Raw genomic sequence first — 25,699 nt, 5'->3', positions numbered from 1 at the left:
GACGTGTTCACGAGCGGTAAGGAAACCCACGAGAAGACGTCAAGCGGAAGCGGAGCAATGCACGCGGAGTGTCAACAAGGACTACGACCGAGAGTGAGAGAGAACAAAGATTCGGCCCTTATAGCGATTCCTTTACCGAAGAAGATGATCAACAATAACAGTAGTAATGGTACTACTAATACTACTAGTAGTAGTAGTAGTAGTAGTAGTAGTAATAGTAGTAGTGGTAGTAGTAATAGCAGCAACGACAGCCAATCGTTCTTCTTCCTGTCCGTCTCTACAACAAACACTGTAAGAAGCAGGCTGCGGGCTGCTCGTGGCCGCCGCTACCAACACCGTCCACCTCCTCCTGGCACACGCACCAACAACACCACTGCCAACACTAAAGCTACTACTCGCAATAGTAATAACACAGTAGAGAACGACAACGACGACAACGACGACACCACCAAGTCCACTTCCACCTTCGACGACACTGTCCGATTTAGCAGCAGTACAATCCCGTTGTTGCTGAATGAACGACGTCTGATCCTTTCGAACAAAGGCATCGATGGCACGATGAGATATCTACTATGGATATCACTTACGAGACTCGCCCCAGGCACTAAGGTACTTTTCCTCCCGATACTTGCTACAAGACATGACACACACCAACGCCTCTTGCACTCTCTTATTATATTCTTCTTATTATTCTTATTATTATTACTATTATTATTATCGTTATAATTATTTTCTTCTTTCTCTACTTCTGCCGTTGCAACTATTGCTGCTGCTGCTGCTGCTACTACTTCTGCTGCTGCTGCTGCTGCCGCAACCAACACGGCTTCAACGTCGCTAGTCTTCAACTATTCTCTCTTTCTCCTCCCTTCTCGTCTTCCACCTCCTTCCTTCCTGCCAGTCCCGATCGTACCAGCGACCGCCTTAACCGTCCACCGCACCACCAGCCTTCGCTGGTCCTTGCTACTACTCTCCTTCTTCTTTCCTCTCTCTCTCTCTCTTTTCTCTCACTCTTTCTTTCTCTCTCTCTCTCTCTCTCTCTCTCTCTCTCTTTGTTTCTCTTTCTTTCCTTCCTTTTCGTCTCGTCTCGTTTCGTCTCGTCCCGTCTCGTCTCGCTCGTCACGTCTCTTCACTATGACGTGCGAGACGCCATCTTGAAAATCACCTTTCAGTCTTTTTCCCTTTCCTTGCTTCCTTCCTTCCTTCCTTCTTTCCTTCCTTCAAGAAAAATTTTCCCCTTGCCTGTCACGAGTTAACTCGAGTTACGACCAACCATCCGTCCTTAGATCTCGACTAAGACTACTACTACTACTAGTCTCGACCCTTACTCGTCCACTCCCGCGCGAACCAAATATCCGATCTGTCTCTCTTCTACTATTCTCGATCGTTCATGAAAGCGTTCCGTCTATGCCTTCTCCCCGCTCTTACTCTCTCTCTCTCTCTTTCTCTGTCTCGTTCTCAATCATTTAGTCTTTTCCATCTCTCTCTCTCTCTCTCTCTTTCTCTCTCTCTCTCTCTCTTTCTCTCTCTCTCTCTCTTTCTTTCTTTCTCTTTCTCTGTGTCTCTCACTCTCGCGCTCTCTTTCTCTCTCTCTCACACTCTCTTCGCGAATAACTGTCGAACGTCATCGAGCGCTTTTCCGATCACACCACGTGACACCCTTATCCTTCACTCTGATTGGTCGTCACAGTAAACGTCCACCAATCAGAGCTCTGGACGATTTATTCTAATCTTTCTTTATACTTCTTACTTCGTTTTCTTCATCTACTTCGCCTCCTTCTTCCTTCTTTTTCTTTTTTTTCTTTCTCTCTTCTCTTCTACTTCTACTTATTACCTCTTACTTCTTCTTATTGTTAGTGTGCCCGTGTTGTTTCTACTACTAACGATAGCCGAACGTAGGAAAGTTCTCTTGTCTTTTTACCGGATGCAGGGACCAACGTTGGCTTCTCTTATCTTTAGGAGGAGGCTAACGATATCTACGACCTCGACGTTCCCGTTCCCGTTCATTGTGGTTACTCTTCGGAAAGAGCACATTGTTAGGATTACTACTGATAAAATAAGCCGCTTTGTGATGATTCCCCAGAGTAGTTATGATAGATACGGATGATCCTAAGCTTACGTTTCTTAAAATTTTGTTTTTCTTTTTCTTTTCCTTTTTCTTTCCTTTTTCTTTTACTTTTCTACTTTTTCTCTTTTTCCTCTTTTCTAACAGCTTTCCTACGTTTGTCGTATAATATAATGATCACTGCTAGAATACTTCCGGTACGAGGACGAATTTCTTGAGGTAAGGCAACGCCCTCTTTCATTTATTTATTTATTTATTTATTTATTTTTTTTTTATTTTTTTTTATTTCTTTCCTTTTCTTTTTCTCTTTCTCTGACATACGTGTGACGTACTTACTAACAACGTCTGTTTTTTCTTCTGTTAGCTAAAAAAAATCTCACAAAATTTTTTTCTTTCATCAAACATTAATAATCATTATCGATTGTACATAGTACGATCTTACGTGATCGTAATATATACATACGTACGTATCTATATCTATACATACATACGTGCATGCATACATATATATATATACACATTATATATATAAATAATTATATAAATAATATATGAAAATAAAAAAATATAATCGACCAGTGAAACGAAATCTTACTTTAAAGATGTACACCCACATGAAAACAAGCCATGAATACGTTCTGTAAGACTCGAAATAGATCGATGAAAAATTCTATTGCGCATATCACATGCATATATATATAATTATATATATACACACACACACACATATATATATACATATACCTAGTAGTTTCTCCTTATTCGCTTTGATGTTCCATCGGGAGCATTGATAAAAATAAACACGTACAGTATTTTTCGAAGAAGAAAGGAAGAAAGAATGAAAGAGACAGACATTGAAAATTCAAGTTCGTGTGAGTGAGTGAGTGTGGAGACACTTTCTTTCCACACACATACATCGATCCATCCATACATAAATACATACATACACACACATATATATATATACACATACACGTACGTACAATTTCTCGATATTTCTATTTATAGTTCGATGCCTTCATTTTGCTATTTTTTTTTCCCAAGAACCGGAAGTTCGCTTAGTCGTACATATATATATATATATCTCATACATACATATATACACATGTATAATATCTACGTGAGTGTGTGAGAGTGTATTTGAGAATGTGTTAGTGTCTGCTAGTATTAATACGTGCATGCACAAGTGCGTGCGGTGACCGCTCGTCACGATCCTTGCGGTAGCAGGGAGCATAGACGCAAATCGGATTCGATGACGTCATCGTCCCAACGATGAAAGCACATAACTAAACGATGCATCATTTGTGTGTGACACGGGTCTCTCTCTTCGGCTAAAATATTCTTCTTCTGTTTCTCTCTCTCTCTCTTTTTCTCTCTCTCTCTCTCTCTCTTTCTTTCTCTCTCTCTGTCTGTATCTCTGTCTCTCTCTCATTCTCGCTCTATCTCTTTCTCTTTCTCTCTGTCTGTCTACATATTATATACATCCTTTTTCCTCATATCTAAATTCATTGTGAGATAATATCGATAGTAATGACTACTTAAAAGCAAGTATACATAAGTATGTTCGTTTTTCTGTATGATGGAAAAGATAGTCAGTGCACAAGTAGTTATATATTACAAAAGACATACATATACGTTATCTTTCGAGGATTTCATTTCTAATCAAGTGCAACATCGATTAGGACGTAAAACGTTGAACGACTTTTTGTAAAGGTTGCTACCCTTCCTTCCACGTCTTCAGTTAAGTTCTCTTAGAAATCATTTATTATCTTAAGTAAGTAAATGTGTGTGTGTGTATATATGTATGTAATAAAAGCATGCGTCATGTGGCCTTCAAAATTGAGAAGCTTTAAAAACGTATTTCACATCCTTTTTTTCGTTCACTTAACATTCAATTATCTTACGAATTCTAAATATATGCGTATCTAATAATCGGTTCGTGGTTGGTGTGGCATGTGTAAAGTGTACTTAAGATAGAGAGAGAGAGAGAGAGAGAGAGAGAGAGAGAGAGAGAGAGAGAGAGAGAGAGAGAGAGAGAGAGAGAGAGAGAGAGAAAAGAAAAAGAAAAAAATACAGATGACGGATTCAATCCTATCTACGTACGTATCTACGTATATATGTGCAATCGGTAATTTCAATGATAAATGTACATGATTACACGCGTAAACAATTTTCTTACGATCTGACAATGAGATGAATCAGATCTGGTTGTGAGTGTAACAACGCACTCACTCACATTTAAGTCACGTATATACGTATCTATTTATCTATGCATGTACGTATGTATGTATGTATGTAAGAGAAATTTCTTGACAATGGCGTCATCGATAATGGTAAAACTTGTTAAAAGAAAAAAAGAAACAAAAAAGAATAGAAAGAAAAAAGAAGGAAAAATAAGATCGGATCCTAATAAACGTTTAATCGTATTTCAATTCGTCATCTAGTTCGTACTATGATTATATACATTCATTTGTTTTTAAGCTTGCTTCGAATTCGAACTACGTGTTATGCGTTATTTCTTCTTCCAGTAAGCAAATCGTTAGAAAGGATGCTTATTATCCGTGATACGTGGTGCGTTATCGTTATTCCGTTCGTCTCGCGCTTCTCACATTAGTTACAATGACCTTTTAAGAGTGGCTCGTGCCGCCAGCATGCTACGCCGTTCCCGGACGATGACCTAACCATCATCGTGTTGCATTGTTTCAATATTAACTTAAAATGAAAAAAAAAAGAAAGAGGAAAGAAAAGAAGGTAGCTTGAAAAATTATATTCAACTTTTTCTTTTCTTTTCAATCGAAAAAAGTCAACTACAATTAACTCGAATTGATCGTATATATTAAAAAAAATGTTTCTATTTACTTATTTACTTTTTCTTTGTGTAATTTACGATCGTTCGTAAAAAAAGAAGCAGAGAGAAAAATGCAACTCGTTCCGTCAATGAAGGGTGCATTTCCTCCTACTTGTACGTCCTTGCACGTTATATGACATTGTCCGCTCGTTGTGTTTGTAGTAGTGACTGTTTCGAAGAGAGGCGCATGCCACGCCATCTCGCGGTCGTACGTTGAAATTTTTCGTGACGATCGATAACAAAGATTTTATCATCGATGATTTTATCACGCGGGAAATTCGAAGAAAAAGTCCAAGTAAAATTTTTATTTCGCGATGAATTAATTCATTTATTTATTTTCCCTTATCACTTTAAATAGTTGTTTTCATATTTTCAGATTTTCTATTAGAGCGGTTCGAAACAAACAAGAGAAATTACGAAGGAACAAATGGAGAGAAAAGTTGATGCTTTTTTTTGAAACAAAATGTATAAGATTTATATATATACCAATTTTTAAATAATGATTAATTAAGTGTTTATGTATGTACGTGTGTGTTATCTTTAATAATTTTGCAACTGAAGCTTCCAAGTTTTGATATTTTTGGAAAGTAACTTGAGGAAGATAATTAAATTAATCGAGAGCAAAAATGAGCAATCCGTATCTTCAACCATCTTATTCGATTCCCATGCCAATGAATCAACCAGGAACGCAACCTATTGCAAGTGCACCATCACCAAATGAATTTCCATTGCCGTATGCGCCACAAGTACCGCAAGGTAAATATACTAATTATTATTTTTTCTTTTCTTGAAAATATTAAATTATTATCCAAATCATTATCTTAAAAAGAGTAAATATACACTAATAAATATACTTACAGTATAATACAATGTAATATAAAACGTATTGCGTAAATTATACTATATTGCATAAATACAGTATAATTTAATAATTAGTATTATATTTTATAATATATAAAAATATAATATAATATAATATACATATGTGAATTAAATTCGCCTTCTTCGTTTTTTCTTTTCTTTTGTTTTTTTTTTTTTTTAAATAAGGAAGCTTTTAATGGGATATATAAAAAAGAAAAAAAGGAAAACTACCAAAGTAGAGTACTGTGTACCTTCCATGATAAAGGTTACTAGCGTTATAACGATCAGTAACTAGATAATGGTCGTCTTCGTTAACGGAGATGTCAGACAGATTATTCCCCCCAGTTTCTCTTTACTCCCACCTACACGAATTGTTCCCTCTTATCAGATCACGACAAACAGAAAGAAACAGATAGATAGATAAACGGATGGACAGACAGACCGACCAACTGACTGACAAAAAGACAAAGTTCGGTCAGATTTTGTTAAATTTGTAACACGAAGAGAAAGAAGTTTCATTTAATTTTTGATTTAACGTCGTTTAAAAGATCGTGCGTGTGCAAATACAGATTATCATTGATTTAAAAATATTGAAGTGATATTTTTCGAAATAATACATTTCGAAAACGTAAAAATATCAGAACTATCTATCTCTTTCTCTCTCTTTTTTTTTCTCTTTCTCTTTCTCTCTCTTACGCGCATAAAATATCGTGACGGAATACAAGAAGAATAAAGGGGAAAGAGATAAAAAAATAATAATTAAACTCTTGAGCTTATCATTATGTAAATAAAAAAAAAAAAAAAAACGTTTGAGTGCAGTGATAATCGCAAACTATAAAAACAAGGCTTCTTTTTAAAACATTTTGTTCATGTTATCTTCTAAATTTCAAATTTAATACGTGCTTCTTTTATAATTTTTTTTCTTTCTTTCGATTATTTTCTTTTTGTTTGTGTTAAAATTACTATTATTTTGTGAAATTGTTCTTTTCTTTATCCAGTTTTTACTCTCGAATGTATGGACAGATTTTCAATTAGTAATAAATATAGAGCTTCCTATATATATATATATACATATATATATTCTTTCTTTTTATGTTAAAATTATTATTATATAAAAATGTTTTCTCCTCTTCTTTTTTCTGTTTTTTAAATCTTTACTTGTAAAACATCTAAGAAAGAATTTTTATAAAGTAAACATTCTCTATTTTATATGGATTAGAATATCGGAAGATTTTCAACGACCTTTCCTCCGTGTAAAATACAAGTAAAAGAAAGAAAATCTATTGTCGTTGACGTTGTTTTTGTTCCATCGTATCCCTTAAATTTATCTAAAAAGATAAGAGAAAACGAGAGAGAAGAAGAAGAGAGAGAGAGAGAGAGAGAGAGAGAGAGAGAGAGAGAGAAAGAGAAATAAATGCGTGTCCTAAAGGAAAATACTTGAGTATTTTATCGACGTTTACGATGAGAAGAAAAGAAATACATTATATATATGAACATAAATAGGAAAATAACTAAGTGTTTTCGCGCTATCTAACAAATGGCAATATTATAAGCATGCACGTATTTATTTCGATCATTGTATGAGGATTAATGTCGGCGAGAGGAGACGTGTCAGTAAACAAAAAAAAATATATATATAAAAATAAATAAATAAATAAATAAAAAACAAGAAAAAATAAAAGAGATAAAAAATTTTACAACGAAAAAGGATAAGAAATAGAAAAAGAAAAACATTTTTAAAAAAGACGTGAAGTGATGGATTCGGAATATTTTGAACAATCCTGGAACGTAAAAGTGGAACAACTGCGTAGATTTCTTCGTACATTGATTAGAGAAACGATTAGAAAATGTCGTTCTAAAAGGAAAGGATATAATAGATTTTTGTCCGACGACGAGAAAAGGTTTAAATAAAAAAATTCCTTATACATTGCCGTATATTAAATATCTCCCAACATTAAAAACGTTGATTAATATTGATCATAATTTTGATTAATTCAATGACATGATTAATTAATGAGGAAGAAAAAAGGAAGAGAAAGTTATATGAAACATATGTGTTTTGTATTTACAGGTGGTTGGCCAATACCGAATATGATTTGTCCGCCAGGTTTGGAATACCTTATGGGCCTTGATCATTTGTTTGTCAAACAAAAATTCGAAATGTTGGAAGGTTGGTAATAATTATAAAAAAAAAAAAAAATGTCACTATATATGTATATATACTATATAAGCTATATACACTGTTTATTATTGTGATGTATTGAAGCAACCCTTAAAATAATTCAGCTACTTATTCTGAAACATTCTATATATATAATGTATGGTATATAATTTATATTTTTGCAAATAGATATAATATATATGCGATAGTAATTATGTATATATATTACTCTCTTAGAAGATATATATTTTATAAGCTTCTAAATTAATAAAATTTATTATTTTCAGTTGTTACCGGATGGGAAACCCGCAACAAATATAACGTAATGAATATAAGAGGTGAACAAGTTTATTATGTTTGTGAACAATCTAACTGTTGTTCACGTTTTTGTTGCGGTACCTATCGCAGTTGTGAATTCAAGGTATTCGATGGAATTAGAAGAGAAATTCTTCATATGATTCGTCCATTAAGGTGTAACAGTTGTTGCTGTCCTTGTTGTTTACAGGTTTCTCTCAATATGTAATCCATATAATATATGCATAGATACATACGTATATATATATATATGTATGTGTTATAAATTGTAAAACAAATTATTACAATGAATTATTATTTTTCATAGGAATTGGAAGTCTATTCCGGTGGTATTCTTTTGGGATCAGTTGTTCAAGATTGGACTCTATTTAGGCCATGGTTTTCAATACTCAATGCAAATGGCGACACAGTTTTGAAGATAAAAGGACCGTTATTACGTTTCTGCGTAGAAGTTGATTTTAAAGTAATTGTATATATACATATATCTTTTTTTTTTACTTCTTAATCAATATGCAGTAACCGAAGACAAGAACGAGAGTAAAGATAACGCTTTAATATTTTTTCAATATATATATTGATTAGGTAAAGTCTGCTGATGGTACTCAAGGAGTTGGCATGATCAGTAAACATTGGAGTGGTATTACTCGTGAATATTTTACGGATACCGATAATTTTGGTATTAGCTTCCCCATTGATCTTGATGTCAAAATAAAAGCTGTTCTTCTTGGTGCTTGTCTCTTGATAGTAAGTTTGACAAATAAAAAATTTTTCAATCGATTCGACATTGTTAGATTAATAAGAATTAGTATTAGAGTATACGTTTAATTGAATATTTGTATTTATCAATTGCAGGACTTCATGTACTTTGAAACTTCGAAAGAATGAATGGTGAATATTTAAACAAAGCACAAAAAAAAGCAACGTGTCTTCTATCGATCTTTGATTATTTATACGAATACTATTTTTGAAAGCCTATTTAATAATTCTTCACTTTGATAAGATATATTTTTTGCCTATTAATGCATGTGTGATCTTATTTATTAAGTATCTGATCATACACATGACAAGTATGTCATACAATGGTTATGTATATCTATATATACATAATATATATATGTATATTTATAAATATATATATACACAAATACATATTAAAGTGTAATAATAATTATAACAGAATTTTTTGTGATACCAAATATATATATATATATATTTAAATATATACTGATATGAAATATTTTTTTGAGAGAAATTTTAATGTTCAATTAATAATATATGTGTCTGCGCGCGCCTAATGAAATATTTTCGCAATATGCTACTGACGTTTTAACACTCAGGGATGTCTTCACATACTTCCTAATTATTTCTTTGTGAAAAAAATGGCATATATGTATACATATAAATTTGTTGGAATGATACCATATATATATATATACACACACACTCTGACAATGAATATATATATGAAGCTTGGAAAAAGTATCGTAGGTATTGAAAATTGGACGAGAAATAAAATGTGTATGTTTCTTTATTTGTGATTTGAAATTCACCTTCTTCATCAACCTTATATCTCCCATAATCATCATTATCATTATCATCATCGTCACCATCATTATCATCATCATCATCATTATTCATCATCATCATCATCGGTACAACCTGGTAATGTGAGTAACTACTGCAAAAGCGCTAGCTGGAACATGCGCGTTTTTTTGAAACGCTCCTAAATCTTGACTCATGCTTTTAATAATTGTGTTTGTTACTAATAAAAAAAAAAAAAGGAAGAGAAAGTGTATGAATGGTGACAAAGATCAACAAGGAAAAAAAAAATTATTATAATAAAACAAAAATGAGATGCGGGCGAGAGAGAAAGTGTGTGACTGAGTGACTGAGTGACTGAGAGAGAGAAAGAATTAAAAGGAACAGCAGAGAAGAAGCTCAGCAGGAATTGCTTTTGCATTGGAATAAGTAATGAGAGAAATAAAAAAACAAAGGAAGAAAAAAAAGAAAATAATAATAATAATAATAATAGTAATAGTAATAATAATAATAATAATAATTCAAAACACTGGAAAATATATAATATATATATAGATATCCATCATCACGTAGAGAGGAGTATATCTTCTTCTTGTGGATGTGTTTCTTTATTTTTCTTTTCTTTTTTTTCTCTTTCCCTTCTTTCTTTTATTTTTCCTTTCGCTTCAATTTATTTAAAGCTCCTTTTCAATCTTGATCAATTCGGCAATGCCATCGTGCATTTCCTTGACAGCTTGATATTCGGTCAATCCAAGACGACGCTTGTTAGAAATATCATAAATACCACCCTCAGCCTCGGTGTGCTCACCGCGGGTACCACGTACTTGAAGATTGTATTGAGCGGCAACTTGTTCAAGTTTCTCCTTATTAGCTGCCAACTTGGGTACTTTGATGTGTACAGATGCACGTACCGTCGTACCAAGATTCGTCGGGCAGAATGTTAAGAACCCAAAACGATCGTTATGAGAGAATGGAAGTCGTTTCTCGATTTCGTTAACGCCAGTAACCAGACGTCGATATACCTATAAATAATATTACAATTTTTAATCGTATTTAATTTTTTTCTTTTCATTGATTGATATCATTAATAGAAATGGAATGGAAAAAGAAAAGAAAGATGTCGAGCTTATATATGGGATTTGAGCAATGGTTGATAAAGTAGGAAACTGATGCTACTTGCTCGATTAAAGTTATAAAATGTACGCAATTGTATATGCATGGTACAGTTTTATGATTAAATATAATTAGAAGTAATCGATATATATATATCAAATTTGTTTTCGTTTCAACGAACCTGTCCAAGATCACCACCCATCTGCATCGAGATAATACGAAGATGATCCTCTTCGTTGCACCAAACAAGGAAGGTCTTGGTGTCATTATGGAAAATTCCACGACCGGTTGGCCAGAAACGGCAAGCATTGGCTGCCTGAAGGAAACGATCGCCCTCTTTAAAGAGGAAATGATCGTCGATAAGTTTCTGTTGAACTTCTTTGCTCATGCCGGTCAACGGATAGAAAGTTCCTTTCAATTCGTCGGTCAAACCGGATAAAGTGCTTGATACTTTTTCTTCCATCTCTTTGTATTGAGCCTCGGTTAAGCAAGGATTAAAGGGGTAGCCTTCCAACGAACGTCCACATCTGACACGAGTCGAAACGATGAACTCACCCTGTTGAGTATTATTTAGAAATTAATTAGGAATATTTTCTTTTAATAACATCCTATCAAACATTTTGCTAATCGCTTGGCTTAAAAAAGAATGAAATCTATTAATATATTTAGGAATATTCAAAATACCTAAAATTCTGATTATATATAATTAACCTGATCTAAGCGATTAACAAAGTGATATTAAATAATTATATTAAATAATTATTTAATATAAGCAGTGTTATATTAAATAATTCTTGTTATATTAAAGACACCTACAGTCGGATCAAGGTTTCCTAAAGAATCGACATCCCCAAAGTCCTTAGGAGGATGCTTATCGGTCTTTTTGAAACCACCGTGATAATCATCGATGATCGGATCAAAGAGATCAGCAAAAACGGTATAGGCCTCGGCATCAGGAGCGTATATACCAACGCCAGAATCATGATTCTCTAAACCAGATTGGATCACATCTAATAGGGTCGAACCAAAGGATGTTTTCTTTGTTTTCAGCTGATCGAAGACTTCCTTCGTCAAATATTTCTTCAATAATGATTTGCTGTCGGAAGCGGCCAGCTTGGCATAACCAGCTTCCAATTTATCCAATACTGCTTGGTCCACCATGTTATTGCTCTCTTTTTTACTGCAAACACAAACACATTCGATTACGTTAATTTATTTTCACTTATATATAACGATATACAAACAATTCAATTTTCTCTTGTGTAAGAGATATAAAAAATATATATATATATCACAATACATAAATATATATTGATACAATATATAAAAATTGTGCAAAATTCATGCAAAACGATGGGCACTGAAGGGATCGATCAAATTCTTGTTTTATTATTATTATTATTTTTGTACACATAATTTATTTATTAACAAAGTACGACAAATATTGCGCTAGTTCTTCTTTCTCTCTTTTTTTCCTTTCTTTTTCTATTTTATCTTTTCTTTTTCTTTTCTTTTCTTTTCTTTTTTTTTCCTTATATATGCAACAAATTCCGAAGATGAAAAACAAAGTGTGCTCGAATACAGTGCGGACACAACGTGGACTTAGTGTAGAAGAATGAGATAAATGTAATCTTCGGTGTAATTCTTCCTCTTTTTTTTTTTCTTTATTTCTATCGACGTGTACGTAACAAAACTTCTTCTTCTTTTTGATCTTTTATTTATTTGTTTGTTTGTTTGTTTGTTTGTTTGCACACAGAGAAGGATATATCACAATGAGATTTGTGTACATACTCGTCGATCGGTGTAGAACATTCGCACATGTCCGTCGAAGTACATACACCCATCGCGTTTTTTTAACTTCCTTCCTTTGGCCAGGATAATATGACGTCACATAACGTCATCTCATCTAAATAAAACTCTGCTAAATTTTTATTATATTCTGATCGACGATTGTGCTTCGTAAATATATGTGTGTGCGGGTGTTTATGTATTCGTTTTATGTAAAAGAAAGAAGAAAAAAAAAATTACGCTTATTTCTTTCCTTATAGATAAAAATACACGTTTAAAAAAAAAAAGAAGAAAAAAGAAAGAAAGAAAGAAAAAAATATTGTCATAATAACATCGTCGATGACGACGACGAAGGTGAAGACTGATAAAAATTGATAATCTATTCGATTTAATAATTTTATCTTGTTATTGGAACCATGGAAACGTCTTTTTTACTTTCTTACATTCTTTTTTTTTTTTGGATATAACTGAATATGTGTGAGTTAGAAAAATGTAATAATAATAACAATAATAATAATAATAATAATAATAATAATAATAATAATAATAATAACAACAACAATAATAATAAAAAGAAGAGGAAGATGACAATAATGATGACAATTATTCCTAATCCACATGTAATACTTATAGAGCTTTGATCAATGATTTTACTTTTGTATATAAGAAACGCGTCCTATTATTATTTTTTATTACTTTTTTCTTTCTTTTTTTTTTTAAATACGTGTAGGTTCGACAATGATATCATGTGTGATGAAATTAATAACGAGGAATAATACGATGACAAGATAAATGATCTATCTGATACATACTCGTCGGCCGAGGTGGTATCCTTCGACGTGCACCCGCCCATGTTGTGTAGATTAGACTACCGGCGACGCACCCTCGTGTATATTCGAAGAAGAATAAGAAGAGAGATGGAATAATGGAATTGGTCCAAAGAGAAAGAGAGAGGGAGAGATAAAGAGACCGAGAGAGAGAGAGAGAGAAATAAGGAAGTGAAGAAATCTATCTAAACTCTCTTCTCGATCTTTTTTTTTATTTTTTTTTTAATTCTTTTTTTTTAGATGAACAAACGAATTAAATAAACAAAGCCCTGTCTAACTGTCCAATAAAATCACCAAGAGAAAGAAAGAGGAAGACGAGGAAGGAAGAGGTTGAGAGAGAAAAAGACAGAAGAGTATTTATAAAAGAAGAGTATTCCAAAAATTCGGTTCTCGAGCAATCAGAATAATCCTTTATGCAATAGGATGACACACCGTTTGGATAAAAAGACAAAAGGAGATAAAGCCTATCGCAAGAAAGAAGAAGAAAAAAAAAATGGAGATATCGGTCACGTGTCGAAGTCGAACGAAAAAAAGGAAAAGAAATAGGGAAAGAAAAAGGTTGAGAAAATCGATCAAAAAAAATTTTTTTTTTTAAGGAACGAACTTATCTATCTTTCCTTCACTTCGCACACCAAAATTTTCCCCTTTGGGGGGAGAAAAGAAAAGAGAAAATCGCAATGAAAGTAAATCACAAGATTAGAATAAAGAACGACGAGGATGAAGACGGTATATGTATATATTATATATATACATATATCTATAAAAATTAATATGATGTCGAAGAATGTTACACGATCAATTGATACGAAATAATAAGGAAGTCTATTATAAAAAAAAAAATCACGTGGAGAGGAGTCACGGATTCGAATAATTTAAGAAGAATAATCTAACGCGAAAGCGAACGGGATGATGATGCTGGGAGGTATCGCGTTTGGTCCGACCACCACAGCGGGGCGCACGACGGTGGTGTGCCGCCGGTTCTATATTCCTCCTCCACTTGGTACACCCCTAAAACACCCTCGCCCAAAGTCTTCCCTTCTCTTTCTTTACAATTCACCTGCGCTTGCGTACATAAACCCTAACTCTCTCTCTCTCTTCAAACTAGCATCTATATATTTTCACTCCGCACAATACCAACAAACACCATTAACTTCTTCCTATTTTAACCTTTAAAAATAGGCAGTTCTTTTTAAGCCGTACAAGAAAAACATGTGATCTCTTCAACGGTGCTATCACTAAAACGCGAAAGAAGATATCCCTTCTGGTAATCTCTTTTCTTTTTCCTTTTCTCTTTCCTACTCTCTTCTCCCCGTTCATACATACGTATAGTTAAACCTATAGATACGGATGTAGAGGCTCGTATACATATAACTACACTGAAAGGAACGCACAATCCCCCTACTACTTCACTACAGGGTGGGGCACGTCGTCGTCGTCCAGCATGGAAGGCTACCCGGTCGATATTACGCACCTACACATCGTAGGACAACACCTACTCTCTTTCTCTCTCTCTCTCTCTTTCTCTATCTATCTCTTTCTCTAACTATCTATACACAACCCTCTTCCTCTTCCTCCTCTTCTTACTTCACCCACTCCTCCCACTTCTACCCCTCTTTTTGATTTCACCTTACAGCAGGAAACAACTCTACGCAGTAGCAACTTCGAGGACTCGACTCGACACTTCGATTTCGATTCACTCATACGCATACAAACGTATGCACGATCTCTTTCTCTCTTCTCATCATATCATAATCATTTTTCTTTTTTTCACATACTTTTGGCATTCTTAATTACTCCATTTTAATTTGCTTTGATTTAACTTTACTTTACTTTACTTAAGATCGCTCTCATTTATTATCTAGATAACGTGATTCGTCTTTGTACCTCTTGAGTGACATATTACTGAGGTGGGGCGGGGTAGTGATACTATCGATAAGAATGATTTTTATCAGATCTTTTTTCATTTTTGAGAGAGTGAGAGAGAGAGAGAAAAAGAGAGTGACTTTTGTTGCTGGGACGAGATAACGATTTGAGCACTTTTTTTCTGTAAAATATACGTCATCGTTTGATTCAAATTCAAGGTGCAATCATTCTTGTCTCTCATCTTTTTATGTATTTGCGCGTGTAATCTTGAAAATATATGTATATATACATATATGTATATGCGGTGTTCTGGCATGGCAATGAAAACCGACAATGACGACGACTCTCGATAAACAATGAGGCCGATATGTCTCAACGTTCAGTTATGTAAGCAAAGCAATTAACCATTAACAGCAATACCGTCGTCGACTTTAAACCTAATCTACGATCTAATAAAAGGAAGAAAAAGGGAAAAAAAAGAAGAAAGAAAAAGGAAATGGAAGAAGAAAAAAATTATCAAATTTTATCTCTTCGTAATTTTTCTTCTTTTTTTAATTTTATCTTTAAATTCATCATCGATATTTTTACACTTGTGATAGCAAAAGTTTTCGTTTCTAAGAGAATGTATGTATATAATCGTACAGTTACAGTGGTATAACCGGACGTGATGGTTGTGAGAGTTATGCAGCTTTTGCTTAATTCGGAGAGAGAGAGAGAGAGAGAGAGAACGCGCGCGGTCGAATTATAATGAAGACGGACAAACGAATGGACGAATGTAATCGTCGTTTTCCGGGATGATGTTAAAACGTAAGGAAAATTGTCTTTTACAATTGCATAAAATAAATATTAAGTTTTCACGGTCATTTTTATTCGAAAGTAGAAAGAGTGTATGCGTGTGTGTGTTAGAGGGAGAAAGAAAGAGAGAGAGAGAGAGAGAAAAGAAAATTTTCCTAATTGTTAGATAATATCATGAGGAAATTTAAATTTTTATTTTATCGCGCCATTGTCGGCCATAAAGGCGGTGACACATCGCGCCATCTATCAACTTTCAGCTCAAGTTTCTACCAACCTGAAGGATAACTAATATGGTAATACAGATTTTATGGTATTAACAATGTTAATCAATAATACTACTATACTTTTTTTGCTTTTTTTTTTTTTAATTTGTAGATTTCGCATAATCGGTATTCTTTCTTATGTAATAATGACAAGAAGAACCCATGCAGTATATATTTTATGTATATATCTTATACATAAATCTATTTTACTTACAGCATAGGTAGCACGAATTTTTTCGCTATCGGACCGAATCGGAATATGTTAAATTTCATTTGACGATGTTATACTGTAACATATAACGATCATAAACAAATTTTTAGAACGAATCAAAATCTTTTTCTTTTCTTTTTTCTTCGGCGAAAATAATAATGAATCGTTTCACCTATCTAGTTTCTTTTTCTTCTTTCTCTTGTTTGTTAATAATGATAATAATAAAAAGAAAAATATAAAAAAAAAAGAAGAAAAATAAAAAAAATTCACGTGACAATCGTAACGCCTCTCATTAGAGCGTACGTACGAAAGAGATTTTGTTTACAAAATCTATTGGCAACAACATCTGTCGTACATTATGCAAGAGAGAAATCGAATGACGGTATTACGAGAGTACGCACTCTAATTTTGTCTTGTACATATGTTCAAACAAGACATTGGCACTTGTAACATCCTACATAATATACATAATGATGAATAATAATAAGAACGATAACTTGGCGCATAAATGGTTTCAACAAATTTATATATCTTTTTGTTTTTTATGCAGAGTATATAATATACACTTTCATTTTATTTGTTACGTGTTTAATATACTTATAATTATTTGTTTTATCTTTTTTATATCATTATAAAATCATCATCGATCATTTTAATATATACATATTTTTTTATTCATATTAAAAATATACATATTTTTTTTTTCAACATGTCCATAAATATATCTCTCTTTCTTATTAAACTCTCTTTCATAAAACGAAAGTATAAATGTGTAATGCCAAACTATGACATAATAATATCTTGGACGTCGTTGCAGATATAAAAAGCTTTCCGATATTTCTCATTTTGATATTTTTATATCGGAAATTAATTGGATCGTATTAGAGAAAGGTAATTGTCGATCGTTTGAAAATACGAACCCCATGATGCGTGTAATGTCAAGGACATTTATATATTTATGTATGTATGTAGGTATAGTAATCGTTCGGTGCTAAACACGTTAATAAATTATTTCGATAGAAATATTTTAGGACTAAAATAATAAATTGCAAAGAAATTTTTGAAGAAAAAAGAGAAAATCTGATAAAACTCGGCATTTCAATTTTATGCATAATGTAAATTTACATAAACGTGTATCTTTGTATGAATTTATCTTTTTTCTTTATTATTATTATTATTTACTATTTTAACTTCATTTTTAACAGTTCCTTTTTTTTTAATATCACGGAATAGATATAAGGAGTTTGATTTAAACGCGAGAACTTCAATCGCAAAGCTACAAATGTAAGTCAGTGTAAGTCAATATGGTATACATATATAGAACGTCAACGACGACGTTCAGACGGTAATACGGTACATCTGGCTTTTAAATAATAGAAAAGCTTCAACGTCATACTACTCTTTATCTAACTTATACTTTTTCTTATTTTTTTTTTTCTTTTTTATTTTTGCACTGAAAACTTTCCAACTCTAACTGTATATACATATCTATAAAGTATATATAAAGATTATTTTATAAGCTCGTAACTTAGGTTTCCGTATTTTAGTACTTATACATATATACATTTTTATTTGGCTAACTCAATCTGTAATATTTCGTAGGTTTCATTGCAGAAAAAACTATTATTATTTTATATTTTTATATTGCAACACAAACATATATATTTTTTAATTATAAGTAATAGATTGTATTACAAATCACTGACTATGGGACAAATTTATATGACAATTTGTTATTATAAAAAAAAAAGGAAGAAAAAAAATCAGTTTCATAAGGAAACAAAAAGTATTACAGAACTCGTTAAACGAAAAAGATTTGTAAAAACGCAATATTTTCGAAGAAAAATGTAATTAAGAAAGCAAAAGGAAACAAGAAAAAAGATAAAAGATATGAAAATAATGTCTCGTAAATGAGAATTACGTTTTACCATACACACACACATACACACACAATTATTCATATACACATACTTGTAAATACTTGTTCCGTTACACGATCGTAAGTCTGTCAACTATCAATTTCCGTTTTGAATTAGTAAAGTTATAACGTATATGCGGATCGCTCGAACGAATGATCATCTCCGGTCGTCTGGCCAACGAGGAAGCTTCTAAGAAATTCAGATTCTTTTACCGACATCCTATTGCTTTTTTTATTCTATCGAGATCATTGATTCGGTCAGAACAGTGGTTCCTTTATAAAAATCATAAATACGAATCGAAAATTCACTGAAATTTTTAGGGGAAAATTTGTGATACAAATTCTTTTTTTTGTTAACAACTTTTTTTGTTATCGAGATTGCTGATTGATCGAAACAGATTCTTTATAGAAATCATAAATACGTATTAAAAAATTTCTCAAATTTTTCGAGGAGCTTGTAAGAAAATTAAATTCTTTTACCAACCTTCTATCGATTATTTTTTGGCTATCGAAATTGCTGATTGGTCGAAACAGTAGTTCTTTATAAAAAAAATATATAACTAACAATAAATCACTGTCACTTTTTTCAGAGAAAGTTTATGAAAAATTCAAATTCTTTTACTGACATCCGATTGGTCATTTCTTTTTCTATTGAGATAGCTGATTGGTTGAAACAGTGGTTCTCTTAAAAAATTATGATACAAGTCTCGATAAATCACTGCAATTGTCTGGACAACGAAATTGTCATTATTCATTGTTTCAACTAATACTCGTAATATACTGATGAAGGAGAGTCATATTTGAGAATCACTGTGCATTGCCGAGGCATCTCTGGTAAAGCCTTCTTACGTAACTAGGGCTGCACCCACTCTCGTTACTTCCTCGATCGTCGTGAGCGAGCAACCGCAACGGATATTAGTCGAATTGTTCTTTTGTAACCATCGATAATCGATTAGTTCGAGGAATCGATTTACAAGGAGCGTTAATCGAATAACAAATCGATTAAACTAACCCCGATTGATATCGGATCGATCAGATTCAATCCGTAACACAAAAAATAATGTTTCTATGTGGGTGTGTTTGTGTGCGTGAATAATTACTTTTTATTTTAATTTAATATATATATATATATGTGTGTGTATATATATATGTGTGTATATATGTATAACAAAAAAGAAGAAATATTTTTATATTTACATATCAATGTATCCGAGGTTATGAAGTTGTGAATGAGAACCGATATCGATCTACCTTTGAAACGATACCAGGAATGAAATCCGATCGTTAACGAACGATTACGAAGGAGACCGAAGGAACGCGCTTGGAAACAATCAAATGGATTCGCCGGCATATGGCGAATCCTGTTATATTCACGACGAATGTTCAACGTTCGGTTATGATCAAGAAACACAAAAAAAAGAAATATCAATACAACAAGAAAAGAGATAATAAACTGCTAGTAAACTAAGAAATACAAATTTAACTAGAAACAAATTAATATTATTGTTATTGAGAGAATGGTGAAACTTGTATATATTCGATCACAAAAACGAAAAATATATTAGAAATCGCATTATTCGAAACCTTTTCCTTATAACGTTTTCACATTTAACCTACACGTATTTAATGTGTATATATATATATACAACATATATAGGCATATATCGAGAAAAGAAATTTCAAAATGGTTGATGATAATAATTATATTAAATAATTATATTGCGAAGAAAGAAGAAACAAAAAAGAAAGATACATGAAACGTTTCTTTCTTTTTACATTCCTTCTTCTTTTTTTCTTTATTCGAGAATCTCGCACAAAGAAGAGGATAATAGCGTGTTCGCCAAAGATCTCTAACCTATAAAAAAAAAAAAAAAAAAAAAAATGGAACCTCTCTTCTCTCTTCTCTCCTCGTTGCCTTCTTCGTGGTAATTCAAAAAATTACCATCGAAAAAAAGGAGACAGATATAAAAAGAAAGAGAGGGAGAGAGTGAGAGACAAAGAGAGACAAAGAGAGAGGAGCAGAAAAAGAAAGAAAAAAGAAAGAAAAAAAGAAAAAAATTAAGTATGTCTGACTCACCTTTATTGGTAGAGGTAAGAAGAGAAGATAAGACGACAGAATCCGTCGGTAGGTAGTATGTAGGTTGTGCAGTGGTAGATGCTGCAACGCAAGTTTTGCTTGATGATTATTCGTTCGGTCGTTTTCTCTCTTTCTCTCTCCTCTTTCTCCGTTGAATCTTCTCTCCGAGAGTATGCCGTCAGATACGTCTCGTGTGATCACCGTTCGGCTACCAAGTGCCCGCGTCGCGGAATAAACTCGCCTCGCGACAGCGACCGAAGTGAGCCAACCCCCCACCCTAACCTTTCCTTCCTTCCTTCCTTCCTTCCTTCCTCCCTTTACTCCCTTTTCGACATGACTCGTCTCATCTCGTCCCGCCAGATTGCGCACCGCACGTTTTACGTTCCATCGTTTCGCTGTTTCAATTCTGATCGTCATTTATTTTTTTACTTTTCATTTCTTTCCTTCTTTTTTTCTTTCTTTTTATATTAATAATTATTAATAATCATAGTGCTAATACAGTAATTATTATTATTGTTGTTATTATTGTTATTGTTGTCGCGAGTTATTCAATAGGATTAATTTTATAGAATACACAGATGAATTTAATGCTTTGTTAATCTTTCGTACGGAAAAAATCGTGGTTAGTTTCACGTTCTTTTTTTTGTGTAGTGGGTATATATGTATATATATATATATGTATGTATGTATGTATGTATGTGTGTATTCGTAGATTCGACGCAACGAAGATTTTATGAGTTATATGGGAGACTGTAGTTGAGTCACCTGGCAGGTTCCAAGTTCGTTCTCGACCTGCTTACTCGAGAGACCGGATCGAGCCCGATCTCCTGTATATATGTATGTATGTATGTACATAGTAGCTAACTGTAGGGGCCAAGGTCTTTCCTTACTACTTCATATGAATCATCTTTCCTTTGGTTTCGTTTACATAGTTTCCTTTGAAAACGAAAATCGTACTTTGCATGTAAAGTTTTCATTATTTCCCGTGGTAAAAAAAATGAACTTTAATCTATATTATAAATTTATTTCCTTCGAAGAAATTTTTACATTCCATTGAAATAAAATATATCTATATAAATTTTACCGAGCGATCTTTATGTTCCAATTTCAAAATGTTCCTCTCGTTTAAATAAACTCGACACACATACACACATATACACACATATATATATATATATATTACACGTACAGCTCGTATGTGGAAATATTTATATATAAATACTTATGTATGAATCCGAGTTACGCGTGACGTAGCTTCCGGAGAACACTGGAATTCCGTTTATAGGAATGAGCCGGCCAGTTGTGAAATCAGCTGCACACAAACTCTCCAAGCATTGTTGTAGGTCGTGCTAGGATTTATCTCTCGGTTTAGTCTGTCTGTCTGTCTGTCTGTCTGTCTGTCTGTCTGTCTATCTATCTATCTATGTCTCTCTTTCTCTCTCTTTCTGTTCTCTCAGAGTGCCAACTTCCCCTCTTACCACCCGTCGCCATCCTCTTTTGGCCTAGAGAGAAGACCGAGAGCACAGCGCAGAAGTGTGGAATGTGGGATGCGAGAGGGGTGACAGAGAGGAAAGGGGAATATTAAAGGTCGCTCGAATGCGGAGAGTGGATCAATACCGAACCTACATACCTACCTTCCCTATCGAACCCAATAGAAGTAACCACCGGATCAAATCTCGTTTTTCTTCTTTCTTTTCCACCCCTTTTCCTCCTCACAGCTATATCTCTCTCTTTTTCTCTCTTCGTCTTTCTCTCTCTCTCAGTAGACTTTAAAATTTTAAAAATTCTACTGCTCTCGTCATCTTGATTTAAACGGCCGTCTTCATTAATTACATATCTTCCTATTAGATTTACTATCACGTGATATTATTAACTCTGTTCGATACATTTTATATACATAATTATTTTAAACCTGAAAATTTGTTCATCCTCTACTTCGTTTTAAATCTATCCATTAATATTATTATTGATTAATATTTATCAAAAATATGGTGACGATAGAGACCACGTGACAATCTTCTTAAGTACTATCCATCTTTACACATAGGATTATTTTTAATCCTCGAAGTTATCTTATAAACAAACATACTCGATAATATCGGATTAATGTTATTAATAATTATTGGCAATTGTTCTTGAATTATTATCTTAAAAATCTTACTATGAAAGACAACGGGATATTTTTAGTTCTCATGTACATGAATTTTCTTTAATACCATTTTTTAATCTCCTAGACACGTTCTATTTTTTAATATATCGTTGATATTACTGATATCATTGATAATATATCATTAATATTATTGATCAAAAATGTTGAGACGAGAGAGACCACGTTTACCCTTTAATTCGTTTTACGAGAATTTTAATCTCAAATTAATCTCAAACACGTTCTAATATTGCATCAATATTATTGATCATTATTCTTTTTTTTTCTTTTTTTTGTTTAGAAATACTACGTGTCCCTCTTAAGTATTACCTTAATATGAATTACATTTAATGAAAATAAAAATGGATTATGTAACAATATTCAATTTCTAAGATATTAATAGAGAGAAAGAGAAAGAGAAAGAGAGGAAAATAAAGAGGAAAAAAAAAAGATCTCAAAATAGATTGAGACTCGTGTTAAAAATTTTTTCTACAAATTTTTTTTCTTGCTAACTTCTTACGCATGGCTAGAATATCGTTAGAAAAAAAATCTTTGACCAAGTCTAATATCTCGAGTATGGAGTATCAAGTGTTACATTGTACATATATCATCGATAGAGTCCGATTAGATTGTACGTTTTTTTCCAATGAAAAAAAAAAAGAAAAAAAAAGAGAGAGAGAAAGAGAGAAAAAAACACCACTATCGATTAGTTGCTACACGTATCAGATTACATCAAAGGTGGTACATAAGTATAAACATCGATCTACACGAATGGATTTTATTGATCGACGATTTTGCCCCTCTTGTCCTCCGTATCATTCCGTATCGTTTAAATCGGTTTGCATTATCACCTGTAATCTTTTACATTTTTTTTGATTATGTAACTTCAGCTCAAAAACGCACGCATGCACGCACGCGTAATTATTGTTCAATTTTTGTTCTATTTCGTGGTATCCTCAAAAATTTCCATTTCTCCTTTCTTTTTTTTTTGTTAATAATATTATTATTAAAAAATAATTATTAAAAACATATTATTAAGAAAAGCCTGTAAAATTTTGTTCTATTCAATTATTCTAACATTTTCAAATTTTCTTTGTTACGATAATAATATTATTATATTTAATATATGCAAAAGAAATACATATATACATATATGCATATACGGAATTGCATAAGATTTTTAATAAATGCACACACACACACACACACACACACACACACACACACACGCACGCACATATTTATATCATTTTCGGTGATATCGCCGAGTTTCTCGTGCTAAAGGCTGATCGATATTTTGACGAATCAGATTGAAGATTATGTAATAAGAAAGAGAGAGAGAGAGAGAGAGAGAGAGAGCGAGAGAGAGAGAGAAAGAGAGAGAGAGAGAGGGAGAGAGAGAGAGGGAGAGAGAGAGAGAGAGAGAGAGAGAGAGAGAGAAAGATAACTATAGCTGTTGTATATCACAAGATAGATAAACCCAAAAAAATACAAAAAAAAAATAGATTTGCCTCCGTGATTTCTTTTAAAATAAATCGTTCGAATTGATTTCATTTCGTTCCGGAACCATGAGAAAAAAAGATAGAAAGAAAATAAAAGAAAAATTAGGAAAAAAAAAGAAAAATTAAAAAAAGAAGCATTTATTCTCTCGCATCTTTCATTGTTATTATACGTTGCCTAAGAGATTATGTCATATTGCGACATTTAAACAATACAGAGCCATTTCTCTTTTACCGATGAATTTTCTGGCAAAATATTCTATTATATGATTTAACTCTGTAATACGTAACTACGTATGTAAATACGTACATACGTACATACGTGTGAAATTTTGTTATACTCACGTTAGTTTCATCTCACGAGACCAATCATCAACGTTGACATTTATTGCACAATATTTCTAACACACTTGTTAATGCCAATACACGCTAACATTCTAAATAATTTTGCTGTATTAGCTGTTTGATTTGTTGGCTCCGAGTCAAGATGACGATGACGATTATGATTATGATGATGATAGTGATGATGGCGATGACGACAACGACGACGACGACAACGACAACGACGACGATGATGGCGACGAAAGTGTCAATGTCAAAGTATTTTACCAGATGGAAAGCCCAGAAGTTCTGAGGTGATATTAACGATCAATGTATATACGTATATATGTGTGTATATATATATATATATATCTATCTCGAGATATTTCAGACTACTTGTTTACAAATGTTAAAACTACAAGGACCAATGTGTAATACTACAAGTCTTAATACTAGCAGCCTAAAATATCTAAAGAATAAGAACAATTGATTTCTAAAATCAGATAATAATTTTTGGCCCACCTTATATTAGAACAAGTGTATCTTAAAAGAGTATTTCTTACGTATCGTAATCTCACGTTGAATGTTCCGTGAAAGTAATCAATTTATATCACTGATCAAGTATTTGCTTCCTTTCTTCAGGTATATACATATTATATATACACAGGTGTATGTACACATAGTGACTGAGAGAGGGATAGAGAGAGAGAGAGAAAGAAAGAGATAGATAGATAGATAGATAGATAGATAGATAGATAGAGATAGAGAGAGAAAAAAGAAGAGATGATTGAAGAAAAGATAAAGCAGAGTTAAAAGTTGCCAATACACGATTTAACCCGGCAAAAGAAATATGTGTGTGTGCCATAAAGATTTGAGAATATCCACGTAGTTTCCCCGGTACGAAAATATACATAAGCAGATATATATACATGTAGCGTGTGTGTATGTATATATATATACATATGTATATATTGTATGTCTGGCTAAAGCTTCAGATTGTCAGCTCTGCCAAGTCTCGAATAGTTGCCTCACATACTTCTGTAATTTGTACATTTTTCTATGTAAATATATAATACCTCATTAAATTTTTAA

General features: G+C 32.7%; 2 protein-coding genes and 1 long non-coding RNA gene across 19 annotated transcripts; 2 read left to right on the top strand and 1 right to left on the bottom strand.

Moving 5' to 3' along the window:
- Positions 1-27: 27 nt before the first annotated feature.
- LOC127068501 (phospholipid scramblase 1) lies at positions 28-10,276 on the top strand. 13 transcript variants are annotated; one of them, XM_051004773.1, is made up of 7 exons: positions 28-609; positions 5,287-5,375; positions 5,472-5,666; positions 7,843-7,941; positions 8,220-8,437; positions 8,555-8,710; positions 8,830-10,276. In XM_051004773.1, exons 3-7 carry the CDS (start codon positions 5,537-5,539, stop codon positions 9,070-9,072), a joined length of 846 nt encoding a protein of 281 aa, XP_050860730.1. In that variant the 5' UTR covers positions 28-609; positions 5,287-5,375; positions 5,472-5,536; the 3' UTR covers positions 9,073-10,276. The 13 variants fall into 13 exon arrangements, with proteins under 13 accessions (XP_050860730.1, XP_050860720.1, XP_050860726.1 ...); XM_051004763.1 differs by adding an exon at positions 839-2,281 and having other exon boundaries at positions 29-609; positions 5,287-5,666; XM_051004765.1 differs by lacking the exon at positions 28-609 and adding an exon at positions 1,865-2,281.
- On the bottom strand, positions 9,758-20,711 carry LOC127068499 (arginine kinase). Of its 2 annotated transcripts, XM_051004759.1 has the most exons (5): positions 20,642-20,711; positions 16,650-16,722; positions 11,716-12,079; positions 11,081-11,455; positions 9,758-10,808 (listed from the first exon to the last, which is right to left on the bottom strand). In XM_051004759.1, the coding sequence occupies exons 2-5, from the start codon at positions 16,706-16,708 to the stop codon at positions 10,461-10,463; spliced, it is 1,146 nt and encodes a 381-aa protein (XP_050860716.1). In that variant the 5' UTR covers positions 16,709-16,722; positions 20,642-20,711; the 3' UTR covers positions 9,758-10,460. The 2 variants fall into 2 exon arrangements, with proteins under 2 accessions (XP_050860716.1, XP_050860718.1); XM_051004761.1 differs by lacking the exons at positions 16,650-16,722; positions 20,642-20,711 and adding an exon at positions 13,500-14,968.
- On the top strand, positions 15,412-25,699 carry LOC127068506 (uncharacterized). Of its 4 annotated transcripts, XR_007782956.1 has the most exons (4): positions 15,412-16,184; positions 16,396-16,465; positions 16,548-22,228; positions 24,746-25,699. It is a non-coding gene; the product is annotated as an uncharacterized LOC127068506 (long non-coding RNA). The 4 variants fall into 4 exon arrangements; XR_007782954.1 differs by having other exon boundaries at positions 16,396-22,228; XR_007782953.1 differs by having other exon boundaries at positions 15,412-16,465.

The sequence above is a fragment of the Vespula vulgaris genome, chromosome 13 (assembly GCF_905475345.1).
Source record: "Vespula vulgaris chromosome 13, iyVesVulg1.1, whole genome shotgun sequence".
Taxonomy (NCBI): Eukaryota; Metazoa; Arthropoda; class Insecta; order Hymenoptera; family Vespidae; genus Vespula; species Vespula vulgaris.
This window is presented reverse-complemented; position numbering and strand designations above follow the sequence as displayed.